This window comes from Silene latifolia, chromosome 2 (genome assembly GCF_048544455.1).
Source record: "Silene latifolia isolate original U9 population chromosome 2, ASM4854445v1, whole genome shotgun sequence".
In the NCBI taxonomy this organism is placed as follows: Eukaryota; Viridiplantae; Streptophyta; class Magnoliopsida; order Caryophyllales; family Caryophyllaceae; genus Silene; species Silene latifolia.
The window spans coordinates 182,995,727-183,018,762 of NC_133527.1; the positions used below are offsets into that span (position 1 = coordinate 182,995,727).

The window sequence follows — 23,036 nt, forward strand, 5'->3', positions numbered from 1 at the left end:
CAATTGCAATTTATATCAATTAATCTTCAAGTGGTTTTATTTAATAAAGTTCAAGTAATATCAATAGTCTTATTTTTAGGAAAACTATTGTAAGAGATTACACTTATTTAAATTACGAAATGCAAAAGAAAAAATAGATTACAGAGAAAAAAAAAATAGACACAAAGTGTGTCTTCGCCTTATTCACTTTAAAATTTGAATGTAAACATATATTATCTATATTTTATTTATTAGATAAGCATTAGCATTTTATCGATCTTGTGGTTGAAATATTTAATTACATTGTAAAAAGAAATAATTGTATTACAATAGACTTTACAAGATAGCCCGTGCATCGCACGGGCATTAAATCTAATTAATTATTAATCCACATTAATCATCCCTAATACATCACATAGTGTGATTTATGTGCACTAAGATGGATAAGATATTGGAAATTACATTAGGAGAGAGTGTTAATGGAAAATTATATTTGAAGTAGACATATTTTTAATTACGGATTTTCTAACATGTACTCTTAGGACACATGTTAATAAGTTAATTAGAGAAAATTTGTTGAAAATATTTTACTAATTATGGTAAATGTGAGTTTGTACATCTATTTTTCATGATTTATTCTCAACAAACTTTCTATAATTAACTTATTAACATATGCCCTTTAGAAAAACCCTTTTAATAATTTGCCCAATCCAAAACTCACCCGTTTTTAACATGAGGTGTTGAAGTCGGACCCAAAAGACCAATCCTGTAAATAATTGAAATTTGCTCCAAAATGAGTTAGAATTACGATTAACCTGTTGGGTTAATAAGTTAAATTCTAATTTTTTTTTGGTGTCAAATGAGGCACAAATCCAATACAATGTAGGGGAGGGTTTTGAATAGGGTCCACTCAGACCCGGACCCAGACCCGAGATTTTTCCTCTGGACTCGTACCCGACCCGGACTCGTAAGGGTCTAAAATTTGAGGACCCATACCCGAACCCTATAGGTAAGGGTCGGGTCTGGGTCTACCCTCGGGTTCGAGTTTCAGCCACTTTAATAACAGGATTAACAACTATGGGTCTATAATATTAAAAAAAAAAATCATACTACTTTAACATTATGAGTTTATTAATCTCTATTGTAGACTACCAAATCCAATATACATATCAAAGAGATTAAGAAAGATAAAGAAGACCTAAATTAATTTTACCTCCAAATACATGTGAAAGAATCAAACTCGGAACCCTAAAATCAATATCGTACTTGATAGTCGTCTACATCTTACCGTCGCTGGCTACCGTTAATGGTGGTTGTCGGTCGCCGCCTATTAGAGAGGTGGTTGCCAGTCGCGTATCAGTGCTGTGGTGGTGGTTTTCTTGTGTCGGTGGTGGAGTGGTGGTATTGTTAGAAGAGTTTGGTTGAGTTTTTATCACTTTATGGAATGAGGGAAGAGAAAGAGACTTTAGTTGCTTTGGTTTCTACGGTCTGCCAGTATGAATTCAGAAAAGTTGTGATTTTGATTTTTTTTTCTTTTTTTTTTTAATAAAGGGTCTAAGGGTCGGGTATGGGTCTCATATCTTAGACCCGGACCCGAAATATTTTCTTAAGACCCATACCCGGACCATACCCATTGGGTCTGAAAAAATGAGACCCATACCCGACCCATTAGAGTCCGACCCTTAGGGTCTGGGTCGGGTACCCGACCAACTGCCATCCCTATTTTCGAACTCGTGGCTCATTATCACGATACCTCAATCTTAACTATTAGGCTAAGACCCCTTCGGTCATTGGTGGAGATAGAGGGCTAGTAGGGGCGGTCGCTCCCCTGGCGGTTGAGATTTTCGAAGTGTAAGGTTAATTTTTTTTTTAATGTTTTTCGAGTGTACCATATTTTATTATCCTTTCGCCCCTCAATCTCAAATCCCAACTTCGCCACTGCCTTCAGTACTTGCATTATAATTATGAAGTTAGTTTTCCCTTTCCCGTCGAAAATGTGAATATTTAAGGTTGGAATACATTTTATGAAGATTATTTGCATTTACTAGTTACTATATAGTACATGTGACCCAACTTGGCAATATAGTACTTCCTAAGTTCTATCTCATGTCCTCATTCATCAAAGTTGGGCGTGAATATGTGTGGTATCGTCTTTTAAATAAAGTTGAATATTTGATTCCCATTTTTTTCTGATGCAAAAATTAATTTTAGTAGGTTTATTTATGGGTTTTTCTACATGGTGACCCTGAACTTTTCCAAATCACACATGGTAACCCTGTAAAATAGAAAAAGTTTTTGGTAACCCTGAACTCCCTTAATTGTAATTACCGTGACCATTAACTTTAATTCCGTCAAAATTAGGCGTTAAGTGGCCAACGTGGACAATGACATGGCAAGTTTGGGCTGAGGTGGATCATGATTAGGCTATTTGACTATTACACCTAAGAAATATATTATTTAAAAAAAAACCCTTTTAACTGATCAAACCCTTCAGTTCCCCCTCCCCCACACTTTCACTCTGTTTATTTTGAATTCCCAATTCATCAGACAAAAAAAAAAATTAGGGTTTCTGCGATCAAAAAAATTGTAATTCATCCATCATTATCAAGAAGCATTCAATCCAAGATTCCATCTTTCATCATCTGCGATTAAAGGTAAGTTGTTTGTCCTATTTTTTTGGTTTAAATTTTGGGTTTTGATGTTTTTTTTGTGTTTAATTATGCTTTAATTTAGCAAAGTTACAATCTTTTAAATTCATATCTTAGATTATTTGTTATTTTCGGTCAGATTATGTTTTTGATGATGTTCTTTGAACTTAAACTTTGTAAATGTTGAATTTTGAATGCAGTATGGAGAATATAGTCTTGAAAATGCATTTTAGGGCTAATTTTGTTGAGGTTTTAGTTGAAGATACTGATAAGGTCTTGCTTATTGATGTTTATAACGACATGTTCGATGAGGTGGAAGCAGAAAAGTTTGAATGGCCTACAAACCCTTCATTGACATATTCCTATAAAATGAGATCAGTGTGGTTAAGGGATGACACTGATCTTATGCAAATGTTCAGTAGGTTAGAGGGGAAGAAAATAATTGATATATGGATTGGGTGTGAGGAAAAACCTTGTCATGTTCTTCTTATGGCTAGACAAGTTAGGTCTTATAGGAAAAAGGACAATGTTGATGAGGTTGAGGTAACTTTAGAGAAGAAAAAACAGGGGACATCAAGGGAAAAAAATACCTTGTAAGAGAAGTGTGTTGAAGCCTATTCCTAAACCTGTCCCTGAACCTGTTACTGAACCTGATAAATTAGAAAATGTTGTGTTTGTTGAACCTATTCAAACAATAGAAGAGGTTGAGCTATGTATTCCATTGTCCAATGCTACTGCTGTTACTTCACCAAGAAGAAGCGTTAGGTTCAATACAAGGCAAGTCAGTCAACCCACTTCACCTATTTCACCTATTGTGAGATCTGTTCAACACAATGAGCATGCTTCACCTATTGTGACATCCCTAGCCACTACTAATAGGAGGACATCTCCCAGGTTTAAACCACCTCCAACTGTTGAAGCTTCTTCATCTAAGATTTCAAAGTTTAAAATCTCTAGAACAACAACTGTGAGGAAAGGGGTAGATATCCCTAATGCTAAGGCATCTCCTGTTGAGACTCAAGAGAGTAATTCAAGAGTGACACGGGGTTCTAGGTCAAGGGGTTTGAGGAATGTAGTGATTTGTGATTCTGATGCAGAAGATAGTGATGGGTCCTATAATCCATCTGCTGAGGATGAGCTTGATGATGAGATTGATGATGAGCAGGGTTTGTCTAACCTTGAGAAAGAGGACAATGTTGTAATATCCACCTTGGAGTTCATTGATGATGATTATAACCCATATGAGGAAGAAGAATGGCTAGATGAGGAGGGTGGAGGATACAATGCAAAACTGTTTAAAAATGGTGAGTTATATGAAAACAAAGTGTTTGGGGCAATTAGATTGAAACCTTGGCAAATATTCATGGACAAGGACTATTTCAAGGATGTTTTAAAAGACTACTGTGTCCAAGAAGGGTTTAATTTGGTTGTGGTGAAAGCTGAATGTAATAGGTATACAGCAAATTGTGCTACTGCAAACTGTGGATGGAGAATACATGCAAGTGTTCTGAATGATGGGCAAACATGGGCAATCAAGACAATAAAAGATCCTGAGCATGGGTGTGATGGTGTCAGAAACAGCAATCCAATGGCAAATTGTAAATGGGTGGCAAAGAAATTAATGGAAGACATAAGAGCTAACCCTGCAATCACTGCCCATTCATGCAATGACTTGTTGATGAAGAGGTATGGACTGCAAATGCCTAACTCATCCTTATACAAGATGAAATATTGCATTGAAAGAAATTAATGGTGGGCATGATGACTCATATAGACTACTTTGTCAATATTGTGCAATGATCAAGCTTACCAATCCTGGTAGTGTTGCATTGGCATCTGGAGCTGTTAATGAGGAGGGTGTTCTTCAATTCAAGTCATGCTTCATTGAATTTCATGCTCAAGTTACTGGGTTAATCAGAGGTTGTAGGAGTCTAATTGGAGTAGATGGTGCTCACTTGAAAGGGAATTATGGAGGGGTGTTGTTGTCAGCAGTTGGCATTGATGGAAACAATGAGATTTTTCCTGTTGCTGTTGCCATTGTTGACTCTAAGAATAAAGAAAGTTGATCCAACTTCTTTTTGCAACTCAAACATATACTGAAAGATTCTGGAAGGGATAACTGGACCATAATTTCAGATAGGCAAAAGGTATGTCAGTACTTGTGTATTAATTTCACTTTATTTTTGAATTCTTAAATTCATTCTTGTCTGCTTACTCATGGCTGTTCTTGTGATGACAGGGTGTTGAACCAGCCTTAGAATCTGTATGGCCTGAGGCATACAGGAGGTTTTGCTGCAGGCACTTGTGCAAGAACTTTAAACAAGACCACCCTGGGTTACCGATGCATGGTCTGTTTTGGAAAGTGGTAAATGCTACCAGTGAAATTATGTTCAAGAAGGCTCTTGAAAGTGTAGTTCAACATGGTGGTTTGGGTGCTGCAAGGTGGTTCTTGGATCTAGGTGATAAAGAAGCATGGGCTAAATATATGTTTGACCCTAGGCTCTCTTGTGAAGATAACACAAGCAACTTTGTAGAGAGTTTTAATGCAACTCTTGGAGTCCACAGATGCAATCCAGCTCTGAGTCTTCTTGAAGGTAAGATATGTATAACTTAAACATTTGAGATGGTTATTATATATTCGGATGGTATTAGAAGAATGTTATTATATATTCGATAGGTATTACATATTCGATATGTATTAGAAGAATGTCAATGGTTAGGAATGCATCTAGAGCAAGCAAAGGTGATACTTGGCCGGATGATGGGATATGTCCTAACATTATCAACAAAGCTTAAAGTCGATGAAGAATTCAATATTTTGTACTGCATTTTCATCTGGAAATGGTGAGTTTGAAGTGCGTGATGGTGGTTCATATCTGCCAGTCAATCTGAACCTTCGTACCTGTGTTTGTGGAGGCTGGCAAATCAGTGGAATCCCTTGTAAGCATGCTATTAGGGCTATACTACAAGCTGGTAAGGAGCCTGCTGATTATGTTAGTGACTGGTTCAGTGTGAGGAAGTACAGAGAAGCATATGCCATGAATATCCACCCAATTGCAGACTCAGCTCAATGGCCAACCTTTGATGTGCTTACATTAGAACCCCCACCACTTAAAAGGGCCATTGGTAGACCATCAAGAAACAGGAGAAGGGAGCCAGGTGAGCAGAGAAAAGGGAAAAGATCCATAGTCATCACCTGTAGAAAGTGTGGATGCATGGGACACAACTCCAAAACTTGTAAAGGGGGCTACACTGCAAAGGAAAAAAGCCAACTTCAAGGCAAGGTCAGTCACAAAGTCACAAAGACTTCAAGGCAAGGTCAAGCATCATCATCAAAAACTTCAAGGCAAGGTCAGGCATCAAACAATCCCAATGCCACTTCATTGAATCAGTTGGAGGCATTAATAATGGGTACCCAAGCTTCTACTACATCAATCCTACACCTAACAATCAAGGTCAGACATCATCATCAAGGATCAATGCCACTTCTTTGAACCATTTGGAGGCATTAATAATGGGTAGCCAGGCTTCAACTACTGAAGGACCACAGAAGAGAGAGAGGAAAAGGAAGTTGCCATCAATATCAAAATGAAGATGGATACGATTTGCAGAAAAAAAGGGAGGCTAATTTTTTTGAAGAAGTTGTGATTTAATGATCAAAATGACTTGTTTTGCTGTTATGTATGGTCATTTATGACCTTGTAATACAATTACTCTCCCTTTTGGTGCTAGGTTTAGACTAAACTCCCAAGACTATGTCAATTTGCACTTGAACTATAAGTTGTAATCTTTTTTTTTGTCATGAATCAGAAAATTAGAAGTGCAACAAATCTTTCTTTCATTCCCAAATTTGCATTCCTTACATTTGCAACCCAGAAAATTACAAGTTTAGAAGTGTAGCCCAGAAAATTACAATTTAATGATGAAAGCTATTACAAGAACCATAAACATAAAAGCAATCAACTTAACATAAAACATCATTGCATTTGCTAATTTGACTAAATCGTTCTTCAAGTGTTGAATATCTTCATTTCTCCCTTGAACAATACCACTTGAAACATCATCATCCTCGAAATTGTTCTTCAAATATCCTCCTTTGTTAAAAATCACATGATTGTTAGTTAACCAACTAACAAATATATTGCAATGTTCACAGGTAAAATATGCTTTTCTAGGGTTTTTCGCAGACCCAGAGATTTTGATGACCGCATTTTTCCGACATTGATTGCAAGGTTGGTTAACAAACTCCATCCCTTCTATTGGCTCGTTTTTCCAATTTGAGGAAGACATAAATTAGGTAATAAATAAGGAAGCAGGAAGAAGAAAGAAGCAGAAATAAGGAAGAAGCAGGAAAAAGGAAGAAGCAGGAAGAAGAAGAAGAAATGAAGGGTAAGTGTAGAAATAAGGGAGAAAGCTAATAAATAAAGGGGGATTAGGAGGGAAAATGTGAGGAAATTGGAGGGAAATGGTAAGTCAACAAAAAGTCAAGCAAATAAGATCCACCTCAGCCCAAACTTGCCATGTCATTGTCCACGTTGGCCACTTAACGCCTAATTTTGACGGAATTAAAGTTAATGCTCACGGTAATTACAATTAAGGGAGTTCAGGGTTACCAAAAACTTTTTCTATTTTACAGGGTTACCATGTGTGATTTGGAAAAGTTCAGGGTCACCATGTAGAAAAACCCTTTATTTATTTTAATATAAAGCGTTTATGTATTAAGTTAATTTAAGCATCCATGGAAAATTGCCTTATATGTCAATAAGATGTAGGAGTGAGTAAACTTAGGTCCGGACCGGAAAAATAGGCCAGACCAGACCATTTGGTCTTGACCAAACCCAGACCAAAATATTTTGGTCCGGTTCCCGATCCTCATTTTTAAGTTTCGGTCTTCGGTCCGATCCAGTCCAAGACCGGATAATTTAGGTCTGGACCGAATGAACCAAATTTCATGTTTTTAAAGACTTGTCATTAAAATATTATGAATCAAGCTAATACTTTATCTTCAAAAGACATTATAAATTAGTATTGTCAATGATTTTCATAAAAAGAGTCATCTAATTATTCAAATGCAGTTTATTTCGCGGAACTAAAATATAATTATTTTATACGAAATCGTAATAAAAAAAAACTAATTTTAGGTCCATTTTGGTCCAAGATCGGACCAATATGAGTATTAAGAACGTCTTTGGGGATAAAAAACGGCGTATACCTTTAATAAGAAGTTTTAGAGAATCAAAATAAAGAAATTAAATTATGTAATATAACATTTTTAGGAGTAAATGAAAGGATAACTCAATTTAGAGGAAAATGAAATTAGGGACAAAGTATTACGTAGTTTAGGCTTTGAGGAAAATGTAAGAAATTAGTTAGTGTAAGAAAAAAAAAATACAAAATTTAGGAAGTTCTCTGTAAAATAAAAGTAAGTTAATATTGACATTTTTTTCTTCCCTAAATAACATACTTCCTCCATTCAACTCCAAACTACCATAGTACACTTTTCACGTTTGCCAACGCATGTTTTGCGCGGTAAATATCATTAGCTACGTATATGCAAAAATTATAAAAGTTACATATTTTTAATGTACTCGTAAAGACGAATCAAATAAGATCCCACAAGAATATATTTTCACTTATATATTGAGAGAAAATTGCAATTGAAGATTCATTTGTGAATAGTATGCAAAAACCAATATGGTAGTTTGGAGTTGAATGGAGGAAGTATTTGGTAATTTTAAGAAAAAGAATATAAATGTTAAATAATACGGAGTACTTGAAAAACAAAAAAAAAAATGTTAAATAACATCTTTAAAAATGAGATGTTATTGTATGCAATAAGGTTGAGATCGAGTTCATAAAGTCTACTCCCCATCAGTAAAGTCTCCCTTGTGACGGGTATATCAGTCAAAAGTTTGGAACGGGTCAAGTATAACTCACATGGGTAGATAAAGACAAAAATCCGAGCACCTAAAAAATCACAATCACAACTCACAAACACGTGAATTTTATTTGAATTGTCACAACCTTATGACGATATTTTGTGTGACAAATGAGAATTTGTGACCAAAAAATCTTAATCACAATTCCGAGTAACACTCGATCAAGGTGATCAGTCCACCAGGTCAATCACAATTCCGACAACCAAAACAAAAAAAAACACAGCAACGGAATCAATAATCTCAATTCTCACACGATGAGAAAACGGGATTTGGCGATTCTCATGCTCGCCGCTTTCGCCATTTTCTTCTCTCTCCAGGTTTTCCCCCAATTTCTCTTAAACCTCTCTAAACCCTAGCTTTTCCTCCTAATTTTACCTCTGCTTAATTCAATCAATCGATTGATTTGTTATGTTAATTGTTGTTTAATTGAATGTTTAATTTGTTTGATTAGCACGAAGGCGATTTTTCGTTTAGAGAGGCGTGGTTTCATCTATTGGATGATTATCCGATCAAATATGAAGGTGATCGTCTTCCTCCGCCTCTTGTCGCCGATCTTAATGGCGATGGAAAGATGGAAGTTCTTGTTGCCACTCACGATGCCAAAATTCAGGTATTTTTTTTTATTAATTTGATTTATTAGGCGATATTTGTTGTACTTTTGCTGTATTTCGTTGCTATACATTTGTTGTTTTTGTTGATTTGGAATGATATTTATGCGGTTAGGTCGTAATTGTCGTAAATTTCGAAGCTTTGCTAGTTAGTTTTGTGTGATAGTGTTTATTTGTGTGAGGCAATCAATATTTACTAATCACATTGGGAGTTTACGTGCCTGTCTTAGTGATGAGCTTTTGTAATTTAGAATTATTGGTTTTTTCGAGCTTTGCCAGATAATGTTGCGTCTAATTGTAAGAGACAACTCACAGTAACGAATCAGATTGCGAGTTTACAAGTTTTTCTTAGTGATAAGCTTTTGAAACTCAGAATTATTGGTTTTTTGAAGCTTTGCCAATTAATATTGCGTGATAATGTCTAGTTGTATGAGACAACGAATGGTAACTAACCACATTGCTAGTTTACGAGTTTGTCTTTATGATGAGCTTTTGAAACTCGAATTTAGTGGTTTTTATAGGGCTGCCCTAATATACAGAGCACGACACTATCTCATTAAAGGCTACGTCTAGTGATTGGAGCTATCAGTATCCCATGAATGAACTGCAATGAAATGAATGGCAGAACCCTTGATTGAGACACATATTGCGAGAAAGAAAGAAGGTTGACGCAGTTTCTAATAATGAGGCTACGAAATATCTTTTTGTAAATAGAGGGTCTTTTTTATCAACAAGGTTTAGGACGAATAAAGAAAACTGTGCATAATAATATTGAGGGGATAATTGGGTCTATTTTAGACAGAAATGCTGAAGGTTTATCTGGAGGTTTGATGGGACTTGCCATAGATTAAGTCATGTTTTTTTGGGGGCTTTTAAAATCATACGAGACATATAAGCTTCCGGAACAAAATGTTGTTTTTATTTATACGAGAAAAGTCGTTTTATTAATGTCTTATGTTTAAAAAGAGGGGTGTTTGCTGCCTTCTTTCCTTCCTTTGTCTGTCGGTGGTTCCAAAATATAGATTTCTATTACTTTATTCAGATGGTCTGCTTCAAAGCTCCACATGTTTCTCGATTTGAGATATATGGCTTGGCAACATAGAAAGCCATATATTAGAGCCTCATGTTGCCTGCCTTTCTTGTTTTTAGATGCGTTCTAGTTTGTGAGCGTTACCAATGACTGTCTATTTCTAGGTATTAGAGCCTCATGTTAGACGTGTTGATGAGGGATTTAGCGAGGCACGCGTTCTTGCTGAAGTGTCCTTGTTGCCTGACAAAGTCCGCATTTCATCTGGGAGACGTGCCGTTGCTATGGCAACAGGTGTTATTGATAGGTTTTACAAGCCGGGTCAACCACAGAAACAAGTGTTGGTGGTTGTCACATCTGGATGGTCCGTGATGTGTTTCGACCACAACCTCAAAAAGTTGTGGGAATCGAATTTACAGGTATGAAGATTATGCACCCTTAAAATTTTCTTTCGGTTACTGGTTCTGAGCTGTGCTAATATCTTATTGGATGATCTGCAGGAAGATTTTCCTCATAACGCTCATCACAGGGAGGTTGCTATCTCGATAAGCAACTATACCATTAAGCATGGAGATGCTGGATTGGTAATTGTTGGAGGAAGGATGGAGGTGCAGCCGCATGTATGCACAACTCTGTTCACTATTTTATAACATTTATTTTCTAAGCAACAACGTTACTTATTCATCTAGGCATCCAAGTCCTTGTCATCATCCCTCCAGTTTCATTTTTTTTTTTGTTGTTGTTGAAGGAAACATACCTCCAGTTTTAGGCTGCTTTGATTGTATTTGTGATTCGGAGAAGAATAATTGTACTTTTGAGTCTTTTGTTGTTCGGCTTCTTTCTTCTGATTGATATTCTATGAAAATTTTCTCTGGGTGTTCTTCTCAGACAAGTTCGTTTGTTGCTGGATTGATATTAATCGTTGGTTTTAAACTGGCTGTAGATTTTTTTAGATCCTTTTGAAGAGTTGGCTACAGAAAAGAAGAATGCTGAAGAGCATAGGAGAAGTGCAGCTGAAACTGAGGTATGAATAGTGTAAGGATGAAACGCTAGATTGATGAGAGTTGTGTTTCATATTTGGTTCTTGAATTACCCGGGATGAACGCCTCGTTATGGTAGCAGAATAAGCTAGTGTTGAAACTTAATTTCTTCAGATGAATGTTGTATTTCCATACGCCAGCTTATTAGCTTGTGAAATTGAGCCTGTTAGTCTTTAGCAATTTACATTTATAGCAGTTCCATTTTTCAGTTTTTATTTCGTTTTTATGTTTACATAATGAACTGGATTCTTGGCTTGTATCTTTGATAGCCCTTTCCAAGACCTAGAAGACTAATATCACTCAAAAGGTACTTGTGATGATGTAGATTGATTGTCTAATTCATAGAACGCCTGATACAAAGACCTAGTATGAATATATTCAATACATATTATCAAGTGCCATGATATGAATACACAATACAAATTCACTGTTAGCTTGGTGTTTTAGCTAATTTGGTAACCCAGGCGGCCAGGTCTAGGTAGTTTCTTCCACAATAACCCCTCCAAGAGGGGTATGGGAAGGTGTTATGCATTATTTCTTCCACAGTAGCTGCTCCAAGAGGGTTATGGGGTTCAGCCTTACACTACTTTCGCTTAATAATAGAGGGTTGACTCCATGAAACATGATACACAATAGTATAACTAGCCATTTTAGTCTAGACCATCGTATATTTGTATCCAATGCCAAAAAGCACGATAATTATTTGATTCCATTGCATAGATGAGGTAGACAGATTTTTTTAGAGATTCTATCGTATTAATTTAAATCATGCTGTCTTACAAACATTGTTGATTCAGCCTATCCTTTCGGCACCAAACCTTTTGTTTCCTGATGTTGGTGAAGCATACAGTAGCATATCTGCCTATGTTGCTTTACAAAGAGGATTACCAATTGCCATATAGTTACTTGAATGACTTTGAGATGCACATAGTTCTCTGCTGTTAAAAATGTCAGCTGGGCATTACCTGTTCTCTTCAGCCATGTCACTAAATATATATTTTTTTCTTATATTTGTCATACTTAACAATCGCCTCTCCTCACCTAAAGAAAAAATGTGCAGTCTGTGCTTGCTAAAACCTAAAACCTAATAAAATGGTTTTTCCACCCCTATTCTTCTTTATATCACCTTTCTTTGTTGACGCTATAACATTTTTGGTACAAATGATCTACTTTGTGGGATGAAGTTACCCTTCCCTTCTCTGCTATATACTTGAAATAAAATGTGTACTTTTGATGTAGATGAACTAATTGTTTCAGCGTCCATCGTCAATTTCTTTAGGCAATAATTCCACCTTTTCTGATGTTACTATTTGTTCTCTCAGCCTGTGGAGAATGCTGAAGTAGTTGATTTACGACATTTTGCGTTCTATGCTTTTGCGGGTAAAAGTGGCCAGCTCAGATGGAGTAGAAAGAACGAGGTATGCCTAATGAAGGATATATGTCTGTGTTCTCCCTCAATTGCACACATTTGATGTTCTAACTACTGCATGGATGCAGTTGAATTTTGTTCAAGTGCAATCTATTTTGTACAGAGATGAACGCTCTTATGCCTTCGGGCCTCATATTGTCTTCTGCATTTGACTATATTTTTTTGTGTGTGAAGAAAATTGAAGCCCAGTCATCAGACGCATCCATGTCGATGCCACAGCATAATTACAAGCTTGATGTTCATTCCTTGAACAGTCGTCATCCTGGAGAGGTAAGCTCATACATTTTCTTATTTCAATTTTCCTAGCCTCAAGCCCTCACTTATTGAATTATTCAAAGTTTAGACCATTTTTATTTGTTTTCCACTTTGTCAAAAAGGTCATGACGATTGGTATTCGCCTCTTTGCAATACTGAGTGGCCCATGTATGAAAATGATAATTGCAATTAATTTAAAATTGCAGAGTTCATCTATCACTGTGCATACACACCTTTCTACCAAGTACCTCTGTCAAACACCTGTTGTCACTGGTCAATAATGTTCTCATAAAGCACATTGCTGGTTTCTGGCTATTAGCCTAATAGCCTTACATCATGGAGATCATCTAACATAATGTGCATTTTTATCTACGTTGAGAGCATCCAAATGTCAAGTTGTATGCTTGGATATTGTTTTTCACTGGCATAAACTAAAGTGTAATAAGTTCACTGAAAAAATGTTATCCTTCAGTTTGAGTGCAGGGAGTTTAGAGAGTCCATCCTTGGAGTAATGCCTCATCATTGGGTAAGTTGTATTCTCCTCTTGCTGTGGTGTTAGATTGATCTCTATTGTTTGCAGATTGTGACAAGGACCTGGTTTTTATCAACAGGATAGGCGTGAAGACACTTCTTTTCAGCTCGCACATTTTAGACGTCACAAGAGAAAAACATTGAAGAAAACTTCTGGAAAAAATACTCACCACCCTTTCAACAAGCCTGAAGAACATCATCCTCCAGGAAAAGATTCCACAAATAAGATCTCTAAGTTTATTGGAAAAGCTACAAATTATGCTGGGTCGGCAAAACCAAAGAAGGTACAAAATTGTGGATTTTCTGATTCAGTATTATGACCTTGCACTTGAAAGCCTTTTTGCACTAAGGATATGTTGTAACAGTTCAACACTTTATGTGCAAGATGCCTTTGTTTTGTTTAACCCGACAGTCATGTAAACAGTTTGTGCTCGTGCGCGCGCAAACACTGGTACATACGACTGGCCTGTGTTACATGCCAATGTTGCATGCAGTACCTTCTCGTGATTTAACCGAAAAGGGATTTTCCTCATAAACTACATGCTTATGATCATCTATGATGATCGGTGACAAACAATGTCTTTCTTCTACTTTGAAAGATCTCTTTTTGCTTGGTGATGTCTGAGTGGCAATCGGCGGAGGATTGTTTAATAATTATATGTTGGTAAGACTCTTTGTTACCTCATTTACCTATGTTGGATACTCAACTCCCAGACATGGGTATGGTTATTGGATAGAACACTTCTTTTGGAGTCAGAAGCTGTATAAATTTTTTTAAGGATGGTCAACGGTGACAGCTTTACTCACCTACTAGTTTTAGTCCCGTGCAAAAAATGCACGATTATACTATCAAAATTTTAGACAGACGGATATAGTTATAGAGAGTTGAATAGAGAGTCGTATTTTTAATGACTTGATAAATGAATTAATTTCTATGTTATTATGATAATCTAAACCCATGTAAATTTGCACATTATGATGTTTAAAACATTAACTTTAACTAAAAGTATACAAAAAATGATTACATTTTCTGTCAAGTCATATATAACATTTTAAATTTGAAATATAAATTACGTACATTAGATATTAATTAAGATATTGTACATATGCTGAACCCGCGACATTTCACATAACCTACATTTTAATATAATAAAGTGTAGATTAGCATTTCATTTTTTTTAGCCTCTATGTACGTTTTTTAGTCTTCAAGCTTCTCTTACGTTTTATATTTTTTCTTAAAAGATACTTTAATCTGTCAACAAAGAAAAAATTGTATTGAGAGAAAATTAAATAAATCAATGCAAGTTTGTGGTAGGGTCCACCTATAGAAAATGCAATTGTTTACCCTGATTTTAAGCAACCAATGTGAAGGCTAGAAAGAACCTAGCTTTTATACTAGGTAGATGGTAATTACTTATTGCGAGGCCAGGTAGAGATGAGATGAGGTGATAGTGTATATGTATTGTCATAGAAAGGGTAAAAGAATTAATCAATTAGGTTGGGTGTGTCTATTTTCATCTCTCATCATTGTCCAAATGTCTTTTATCTGTTTAGCCTTCAACTTCATTTTTATGTGGGTGTCACCCCATCGGCCCCATGGTGCCTTTGTGTCCCTTAATTAAGATTATCTCTTGTTAAAAAAACTTGATGATTATGCGCAGATAACGCCATATGTACCCACAATAACAAATCACACAAAACTCTGGTGGGTTCCTAATGTTGTCGTGGCGCATGAAAAAGAAGGCATTGAAGCTGTTCATTTGGCTACTGGCCGCACAATTTGCAAGGTTTGGAACATCCGTTCTTCTGCTTCGGCTTTGATTATATGTGCTTCTACATATTCTGAGATTTTCCCTGGGGCCTTAGTAATGTCCATTTAAAGTTATAGCTTATAGGATCCCCAAGCCCTCAAATGCTTATACCCACACAATACAAGAAGCATTAATGATGTTTTTTCACGTTTCTATACCTTGGGAACTTTTTGTGCTTAATCCCTGAAGGTAGATCATCTTAATGTTCTTAATTGTGAAGACAAGCAAATAAGTATTTGAGTGACAGTTAAATAAATAGCATGGTCGACCGTGAAGAATATTGTGAGATAGTCTTATTTTTTATTAGCTTGGAGACAAAGAATGTTGTGAGATAGGGTTCTTTCTCTAAGTTTGGACATTTTGTGCTATTTGTTTTCCCCAAAGGTATGTGGGTTGGGAACTTGGGGTCTGACTTCTAGTCACCTGTTGTTTGATAGTGTTGGACCGTTGGTTACTTTGAATATCCTTAATTTTTTTCACTCAACCAAGCAAACGTAAGAGTCTTCAATTAACTTTCACCTCACTCTTTTGATGCTCCATGGCCAGGGAAGGGATTATATACACTTAATCATGTATGACATGCCATTTTTCTGCATTTGGTTTAATAATTTTTTTTGATTTCTGACAAATTCATAACGCATTCAGCTTCATCTTCAAGAAGGTGGACTTCATGCTGATATCAATGGGGATGGTGTGCTAGATCATGTACAGGTATGTGATTTTCCCCTGATACTCATTTGTGCATTTGATGCAGGCTAACATGTGTTTTTCTAATTCTTGGTGTGGGGAAGTCACGTGTGACAGTTTACACAGAAAAACAACATTTTTTAAATCTAGGAGTCATAATCTGGAATATTCATAAAATGGTTTTAAAAGACGAGTGAACTTCTTATGCTCGGAAAACTGTGTTACGTGGATATTATCGTGCGTGAATAGTAGTTTTATTTCATCTATGGTTGGATTGATGATTTGAAAACTTAACATGGTAATGACTAATGTTAGTGATATAAAGGGGAGATCTCTCCAAGGTTTGGTGAATTTTCTTTGAAAGAGATCCATTAACTTGTGGAGTATAATTTTGCTGCATCAATTCTAGGATGTGATGGAATAAAGTAAACAAGGGGTCACTAAATTTGTTGCGCTTCTTTTTATTGCGATATACTCTCGGCAATTATTGAAGGCAATTCTCAACGTAATCTTCATCAAAGGTCCCCCTGAAACAGCCCATCAAAGGTCCTCCATATATCTGACCCCCTTTACGGCTTTACGTCGCCATTGGCGGGAGCATTTGAGTCTCTGGGTTAATGTTTCAGTGCTGGAATATCTATGCATGATTTTAATTGCTGCAGGTGGTGGGTGGAAACGGTTTTGAGCAAACTGTTGTAAGTGGATCTATGGAAGTACTTCGACCTTGCTGGGCAGTAGCAACCTCTGGAGTTCCTGTGCGAGAGCAACTCTTCAATGCTTCTATTTGCCATCATTATTCTCCACTCAATTTCTTTCAACACGGTGAACTATCTCGAGGCTTTGGTAGGACTCAAGATTTTAGCTCCTTAGAGGTTGCCACACCAATACTCATCCCTAAAGATGATGGCAATCAACATTGGAAGGGAAGCCATGGGGATATTATCTTCTTAACAAACAGAGGAGAGGTAAACTTTTCTCGCTTCAAATTCTTTATGGGCTGTCTTAGTTTTTACCGCTGTTGCCCTTTTTGAAAGACTACAATCAAGTATTCCGACATTCATTTGGAAAGCTGGACGCTTACATGCCACATGTTTGTTGGCTGCGTCATTTGTGTTACTTGGAGTTCTGATTTCAATTTTTCAGGTGACATCCTACTCACCTGGTGACCATGGTCATGAGGCAGTTTGGCAATGGCAGATCTTGACAGGAGCGACATGGTCTAATCTTCCATCGCCATCTGGGATGATGGAATCGGGTATGGTGGTGCCGACATTGAAGCCATTTTCCCTGAGCGTACACGAACACAATAACCAACAAATGATCCTTATCTCGGGAGATCAAGAAGCCTTGGTCATTTCTCCTGGTGGAAGCGTTATGACAACAATAGAACTTCCTGCGCCACCAACACATGCTTTGATTTCAGCTGATTTCTCCAGCGATGGATTAAACGATTTAATTGTGGTTACCGAGAATGGCGTGTATGGCTTTGTTCAATCAAGGCAACCAGGAGCCCTCTTCTTTAGCACATTAGTGGGTTGCCTCATAATTGTGATGGGAGTCATTTTTGTGACCCAACATTTAAACTCTATGAGTGGAAAACCGCGTGCTCCCAGGTGATGAACAAAAGGCCTGATTTTGAAACACGGGTAACAAGTCCGACAACACTATTTCAGGACCATCAAGCCCAAGGTAGTAGAAGAGCATACATTTCGGCATGGGCTGGTAGAATTTTCCAGGTTGCCCGAGGAGGGCAATGCTCGAAAATTTCCTCTCCTGGAGTTGAGCTTAAGGTCAATTGGAAGTGCAAGTATATTTGCCATGTTAAATTAAAAGTGAAAACAGTCTTAGATCTTTTATTTTGTAAACCATTTTATATCACTAGTTTCCGCTTACAAATTTTACTGACCCCTTTTACTTTTAACTCAGCTCATGCTAATTTATTACAAGACCGTTTTACTAGAGATTTACAGTACTAGTTGGTAATTACTACGTACTATGCTACTAGTCATGTTCAAAGTCGGGGGCTTGGATCTTTAGTATAGTTTCTGTTCGGAACACGGATTCTTTGTTTAACTGTTTGAACATGGGTTCAGAGGTGGTAATTTAAATGATGGTGAGCTACAGTTCAATCTTTTTTTCTTTTCTTTTTAAAAAAAAAAAAAAAATCTTGTCTATAGCTGAGAGCCTGATATACAATCTAACTTGGTAAGCATTGTGCTGCTAGATGTGCAAGTATCAGCTTCAGTCCATCGTAAAAACACGCCACTCTTCTATAATGTAGTTGTTGGCCACGGTAATCTTCAATACAATTTTCGTTATTCAAAATTTGCATATACATGTATTGGAAAGGCTTGTTTGGCTAGACGGGTTAGTGACTTGGTGTGAATGCGAGGAAAGGGAATGGACGACAAAATCTCTTGTTTTGTTAGTAAACGAGGAGGAAAATAGACGAGAAAGAAAATCATCGAATATAGAAAGACTTGAAGATAAAACACACCTAGTCGATATTTTTAGGTCCAACACGAACCCTCCGTCATCCTGTTTATTCTGACAAAAATATAACCAAATAGGAGTATTTGTCTAGGAGAATTAAGAACGTGTTCTTTATATTTGAAGTAAGACTATTGAGGGCCCCACAGTTAGCTTGAAGTCAGGAATGTTTGTAACAAATTCCTAGTCTCTTGGATCTAAGAGAGACATTTCACCTGAACCTGTAATCCTGCATCAATCAAACCTTCATTGAACCATAACACATATCCTCCAGTCTCCAAAACACACCGCTGCCACGCCACCACTACTACAAATCCTTCTTTTAATGGCTCTAGGAAGGGTGAGAAGTGGCAGGAGACCGTCTTCTTCGACTTCATATGTGTCAACCATCACAACCGTGATGTTCATAGCTCTTTGTGCCCTGGGTGTATGGATGCTTACCTCCGACAGTCTTGTGACTCCTGAGGCCACCAATCGTACCACAGCGTCTGTTAAAACAATTGAAAAGTCTGATTCCGGGACTTTTGAAGACAATCATGGAGATCTTCCTGAGGATGCCACTAGAATAGATGATTCTCGGAAACCCAACGATGATGAAAGTTCAAGTCAGGGGATTGATAAGGACTCCTCTCAGGAAACCAACATTGGGGCTTCCTATCAGCAGGCTGAGAATGAAGGCAAAAGGGAAGACAGTGATGGAAAAGTACCTCGGATTGATGAAAATGCTCATGGCATGGGTCGGGAAGAGTCTAATGAAGAGCATGAAAGGCAAAATGCGCAACACGTACAGGTCTCGGAAGAGAGTACACTTACCCAACAGCAGAATATTCAGGAGATTGATAATCTAAGGAAAGACCCGGAAAATGATCAGGAAGAAATCAAGCCTCAGCAGGAAGATCATGCTGAAGAGGGCAAAGGAGACGAACAAAGTCAGCAAAATGCTAATGAGCAAAGCAGTGAGCAGAAGGATGATAACCAACAACAACGAGATGAAAACCAACAGATTGCTGAAGAACAGCAGAAAAACAAGCAACAGGCTGCAGAGGACCAACAGCTACCACAGACGGATAAACCAATCACTTTCAGTGACGAAACCAAGAAAGACCCACTTAAGCAGGATGTCAATGAAGAAACAAACATAACAGTAGAGAAAGATGATAATAATCAGCAAGATTCAACGGTGACGCAGCAACAAAAAGAAGGAACAAGCAAGGTAGTTGATCGTCAGCAGGAAACAGATACTATTACTACTCAGGTAAGAGAAGATAAAGCAAGTGACTCAAATGTACTCCTTAACTCCGGAATCCCAAAGGAGTCCAATGAATCGAAAAGCTCATGGGTGACTCAGGCAGCCCAGTCCCAAAATGAGAAAGAAAGGCGGAAGGACAAAGTCGAGGAGAAAGATGAGAAGAGTCTCTATGGTTATAGCTGGAAGCTATGTAACGTGACAGCTGGTCCTGACTATATACCTTGTTTGGATAATGAGAAAGCAATCAAAGGATTGCGAACAACCAAACATTATGAGCATCGCGAAAGGCACTGCCCAGAGGATCCCCCAACTTGCCTTGTTTCAGTTCCTCAAGGGTACAAGAAACGCGTCCCATGGCCGCAAAGCAGGGACAAGGTAGATCACATTATCAATAATTGCTATTGCATAAAATTAACAGGATGCAAATTTCACATTTTTGTTCACTAGAAACTTTACAGACAAACATTCAGATTAGCAAACAATAAGTTGGCCTTACATCAGCTGCCATTTCGTGTCTGTCTACTTCACTACTCACTGACAATTCATGATGATTTGGCAGATTTGGTTTCACAATGTACCGCATCCGGAGCTAGCAAAGGTGAAAGGTCACCAGAACTGGGTGAAAGTTTCAGGGGAGTTCTTGACTTTTCCAGGAGGTGGAACTCAATTTATACATGGTGCGCTGCATTACATTGAGTTCATTGAAAAGGTACATATTCCATTTCCATGTTTGTACTACAAAGAATAATCTCAGGAAGGGAAAGTAAAATTTATAATTCTTCAATCCCAAGAGGCCAAGACAGATAAAAATCAGCACAGCTAATGGCGCGGCAACTGCTGCTTCTTGCACGATGTGTCAATAACAATATTTTGCTTCTTAAGTATCAACAACAATAACATTACCCCAAGGCCTCAATGGCTAGCGCAAGTTTCAGGGTGGGGGTGGGGCATGTACGCAATCTTACCCTTGCGTTAGCAACACCAAGAGGCTGTTTCAGAAAGACCCAAGATGAAAAATGTGTCGAGAAATGCATCAAAGGACTGGTACTTCACAGTAGAAAGAAGCACGGTCACTTTAGTGAGCCATTTTGCGTGTTAACTATACATTGACTAAATAAGTCAAATATGAAAAATTCACCCACAACCGCTCTGTGAAATACAGACAGTACAGGCATACATACAGCTGACTGCTGCTTTTTTTTTTTTTTTGTTACTACAGATTGTCCCAGGAATAAAATGGGGCAAGCATACAAGGGTAGTACTGGATGTTGGATGTGGTGTTGCAAGCTTTGGAGGTTATCTATTTGACAAAGATGTGCTTACAATGTCATTTGCTCCTAAAGACGAACACGAGGCTCAAGTCCAGTTTGCCCTTGAAAGGGGCATACCTGCTATATCGGCTGTGATGGGTACTCAAAGACTCCCATTCCCAAGTGGAGTGTTTGACGCTGTTCATTGTGCCCGTTGTAGGGTTCCTTGGCATGAAGAAGGTCTGTACTCTTGGTTCTATTAATTGCTCTAGTCCACCCCTACCCTTCTACATCGTACACTCTTAAAACAGACACATTATTGAAAGAGGACAAGGTATTGAGTTGTTTGGAATGTATCTGAAGGTGGTCGCCTCCTTTTGGAACTGAACCGTGTGCTACGACCTGGGGGATTTTTTGTCTGGTCAGCTACACCAGTGTACCAAAAGCTTGAAGAGGATGTGGAGATATGGGAAGGTATAGTCTCTGAACTTCAAATGTTTACTAAGAAATTGTGCATCAACAATATAACATCAAAAGGTTTTTTTTAAACCATCAAATAGTTTTTACCGTCAGACAGATGTAGGAAATTGACAATGTAGTTTTGCTACTCAGCAATGTCCAAGCTCACTGCATCAATGTGTTGGAAGCTCGATAAAAAGGAGAAAGATGCTATAAATAAGATTGGAGCAGCCATATTCCGCAAACCGATCAACAATGACTGCTATAACAAGAGGCAGGAGAATAATCCTCCAATGTGTAAAAGTGATGATGATCCGAATGCTGCATGGTACACGTCTTACCAATTACGATCCCTTCTACCTTAACAATGGGGAAATAAAGTCATATCCTTGATGATGTTTTCTCTTAGGTATGTGCCACTTCAAGCATGCATGCATCGGGTGCCAACTGAAGAGGCAGCAAGGGGAAGCAAATGGCCCTTGAGGTGGCCTAGGAGGTTGCAGACGCCTCCATATTGGTTGAACAAAACTCAGATGGGAATCTATGGAAAACCAGCTCCGGATGATTTTGGAAAAGACTACGAACACTGGCAAACTGTGGTGAACAAGTCGTATCTCAATGGACTTGGCATCAGTTGGTCAGACGTGAGGAATGTTATGGACATGAGAGCTGTTTATGGCGGGTAACAATCACTTTGTCGATTTATGGACTAAAATTTAAATGCATGCTAACAAGTAACAAGGAAATAAGATAGAGATACTAACTAGCACACACCTTCAGATTTGCAGCCGCTCTGAGAGACCTCAAGATCTGGGTCCTCAATGTTGTCAACGTGAATTCACCAGACACACTTCCCATCATCTATGAGCGAGGCCTCTTCGGGATCTACCACGATTGGTGTGAATCTTTTAGCACATATCCTCGGACCTACGATCTTCTGCATGCTGATCATCTTTTCTCGAAGCTGAGAGAAAGGTAAAGCCATTGAATAGCAATAACTGCATACTTTTCTTTTATAATTCAGGTGGTTCATCCCTACACTGCTTTAAAGCAGGTGCAAACTTGCTCCTGTGATGGCAGAAATAGACAGAATAGTTAGACCTGGAGGAAAATTGATCGTTCGTGATGAGTCCAGCGCAATTGGAGAAGTTGAGAACTTGTTAAAGTCACTGCATTGGGAGGTGCATTTGACATTCTCCAAAGACCAAGAAGGGATACTGAGTGCAACAAAATCTGACTGGCGACCAGTACTCTACGCATAATCCTGATTCTGAACTGCATTGCATTCTGTCCCAGGTTTGGCTCAACAGGTAAGAAACTGCCACTTGGACAATTCGACATTTGTCCTTGTCATATTGCAGGAGATGATGCAGAGCACGATATAGCATACTATAAAGCAACTCAGCTGTCACTATATCACAGGAGTCACAGGACTAGTGAGTAGAGTCAGTAGACGATGAGCTCCAGCAATGGAATTAGCATAGCTATTCAATTGAATTGTACCGTGTCCAAAGGTTCATAAATTTTTTTTGAATATATACACTTGATTTCAAGGATTACCCAAATGTTAGGAAAGCTGATTGGTTCTGCTCCAGATGAAAGTGGCCAGATAAATGACCCTGTTATGATGTTTC

At 37.8% G+C, this 23,036-nt stretch overlaps 2 protein-coding genes across 2 annotated transcripts; both read left to right on the plus strand.

The window, feature by feature from the left end:
• The first annotated feature begins 8,592 nt into the window (after positions 1-8,592).
• LOC141643616 (uncharacterized) lies at positions 8,593-17,911 on the plus strand. The gene is made up of 13 exons (XM_074452831.1): positions 8,593-8,883; positions 9,018-9,176; positions 10,369-10,620; positions 10,702-10,821; positions 11,145-11,225; positions 12,564-12,659; positions 12,845-12,940; positions 13,398-13,451; positions 13,537-13,740; positions 15,118-15,243; positions 15,913-15,978; positions 16,617-16,919; positions 17,098-17,911. The coding sequence occupies exons 1-13, from the start codon at positions 8,821-8,823 to the stop codon at positions 17,569-17,571; spliced, it is 2,094 nt and encodes a 697-aa protein (XP_074308932.1). The 5' UTR covers positions 8,593-8,820; the 3' UTR covers positions 17,572-17,911.
• Positions 17,912-18,589: 678 nt separating this feature from the next.
• Positions 18,590-22,977, plus strand: LOC141643615 (putative methyltransferase PMT24). Its single transcript, XM_074452830.1, has 8 exons — positions 18,590-20,068; positions 20,253-20,402; positions 20,913-21,183; positions 21,307-21,417; positions 21,556-21,730; positions 21,812-22,084; positions 22,183-22,377; positions 22,457-22,977. Exons 1-8 carry the CDS (start codon positions 18,770-18,772, stop codon positions 22,662-22,664), a joined length of 2,682 nt encoding a protein of 893 aa, XP_074308931.1. The 5' UTR covers positions 18,590-18,769; the 3' UTR covers positions 22,665-22,977.
• Positions 22,978-23,036: the final 59 nt, after the last annotated feature.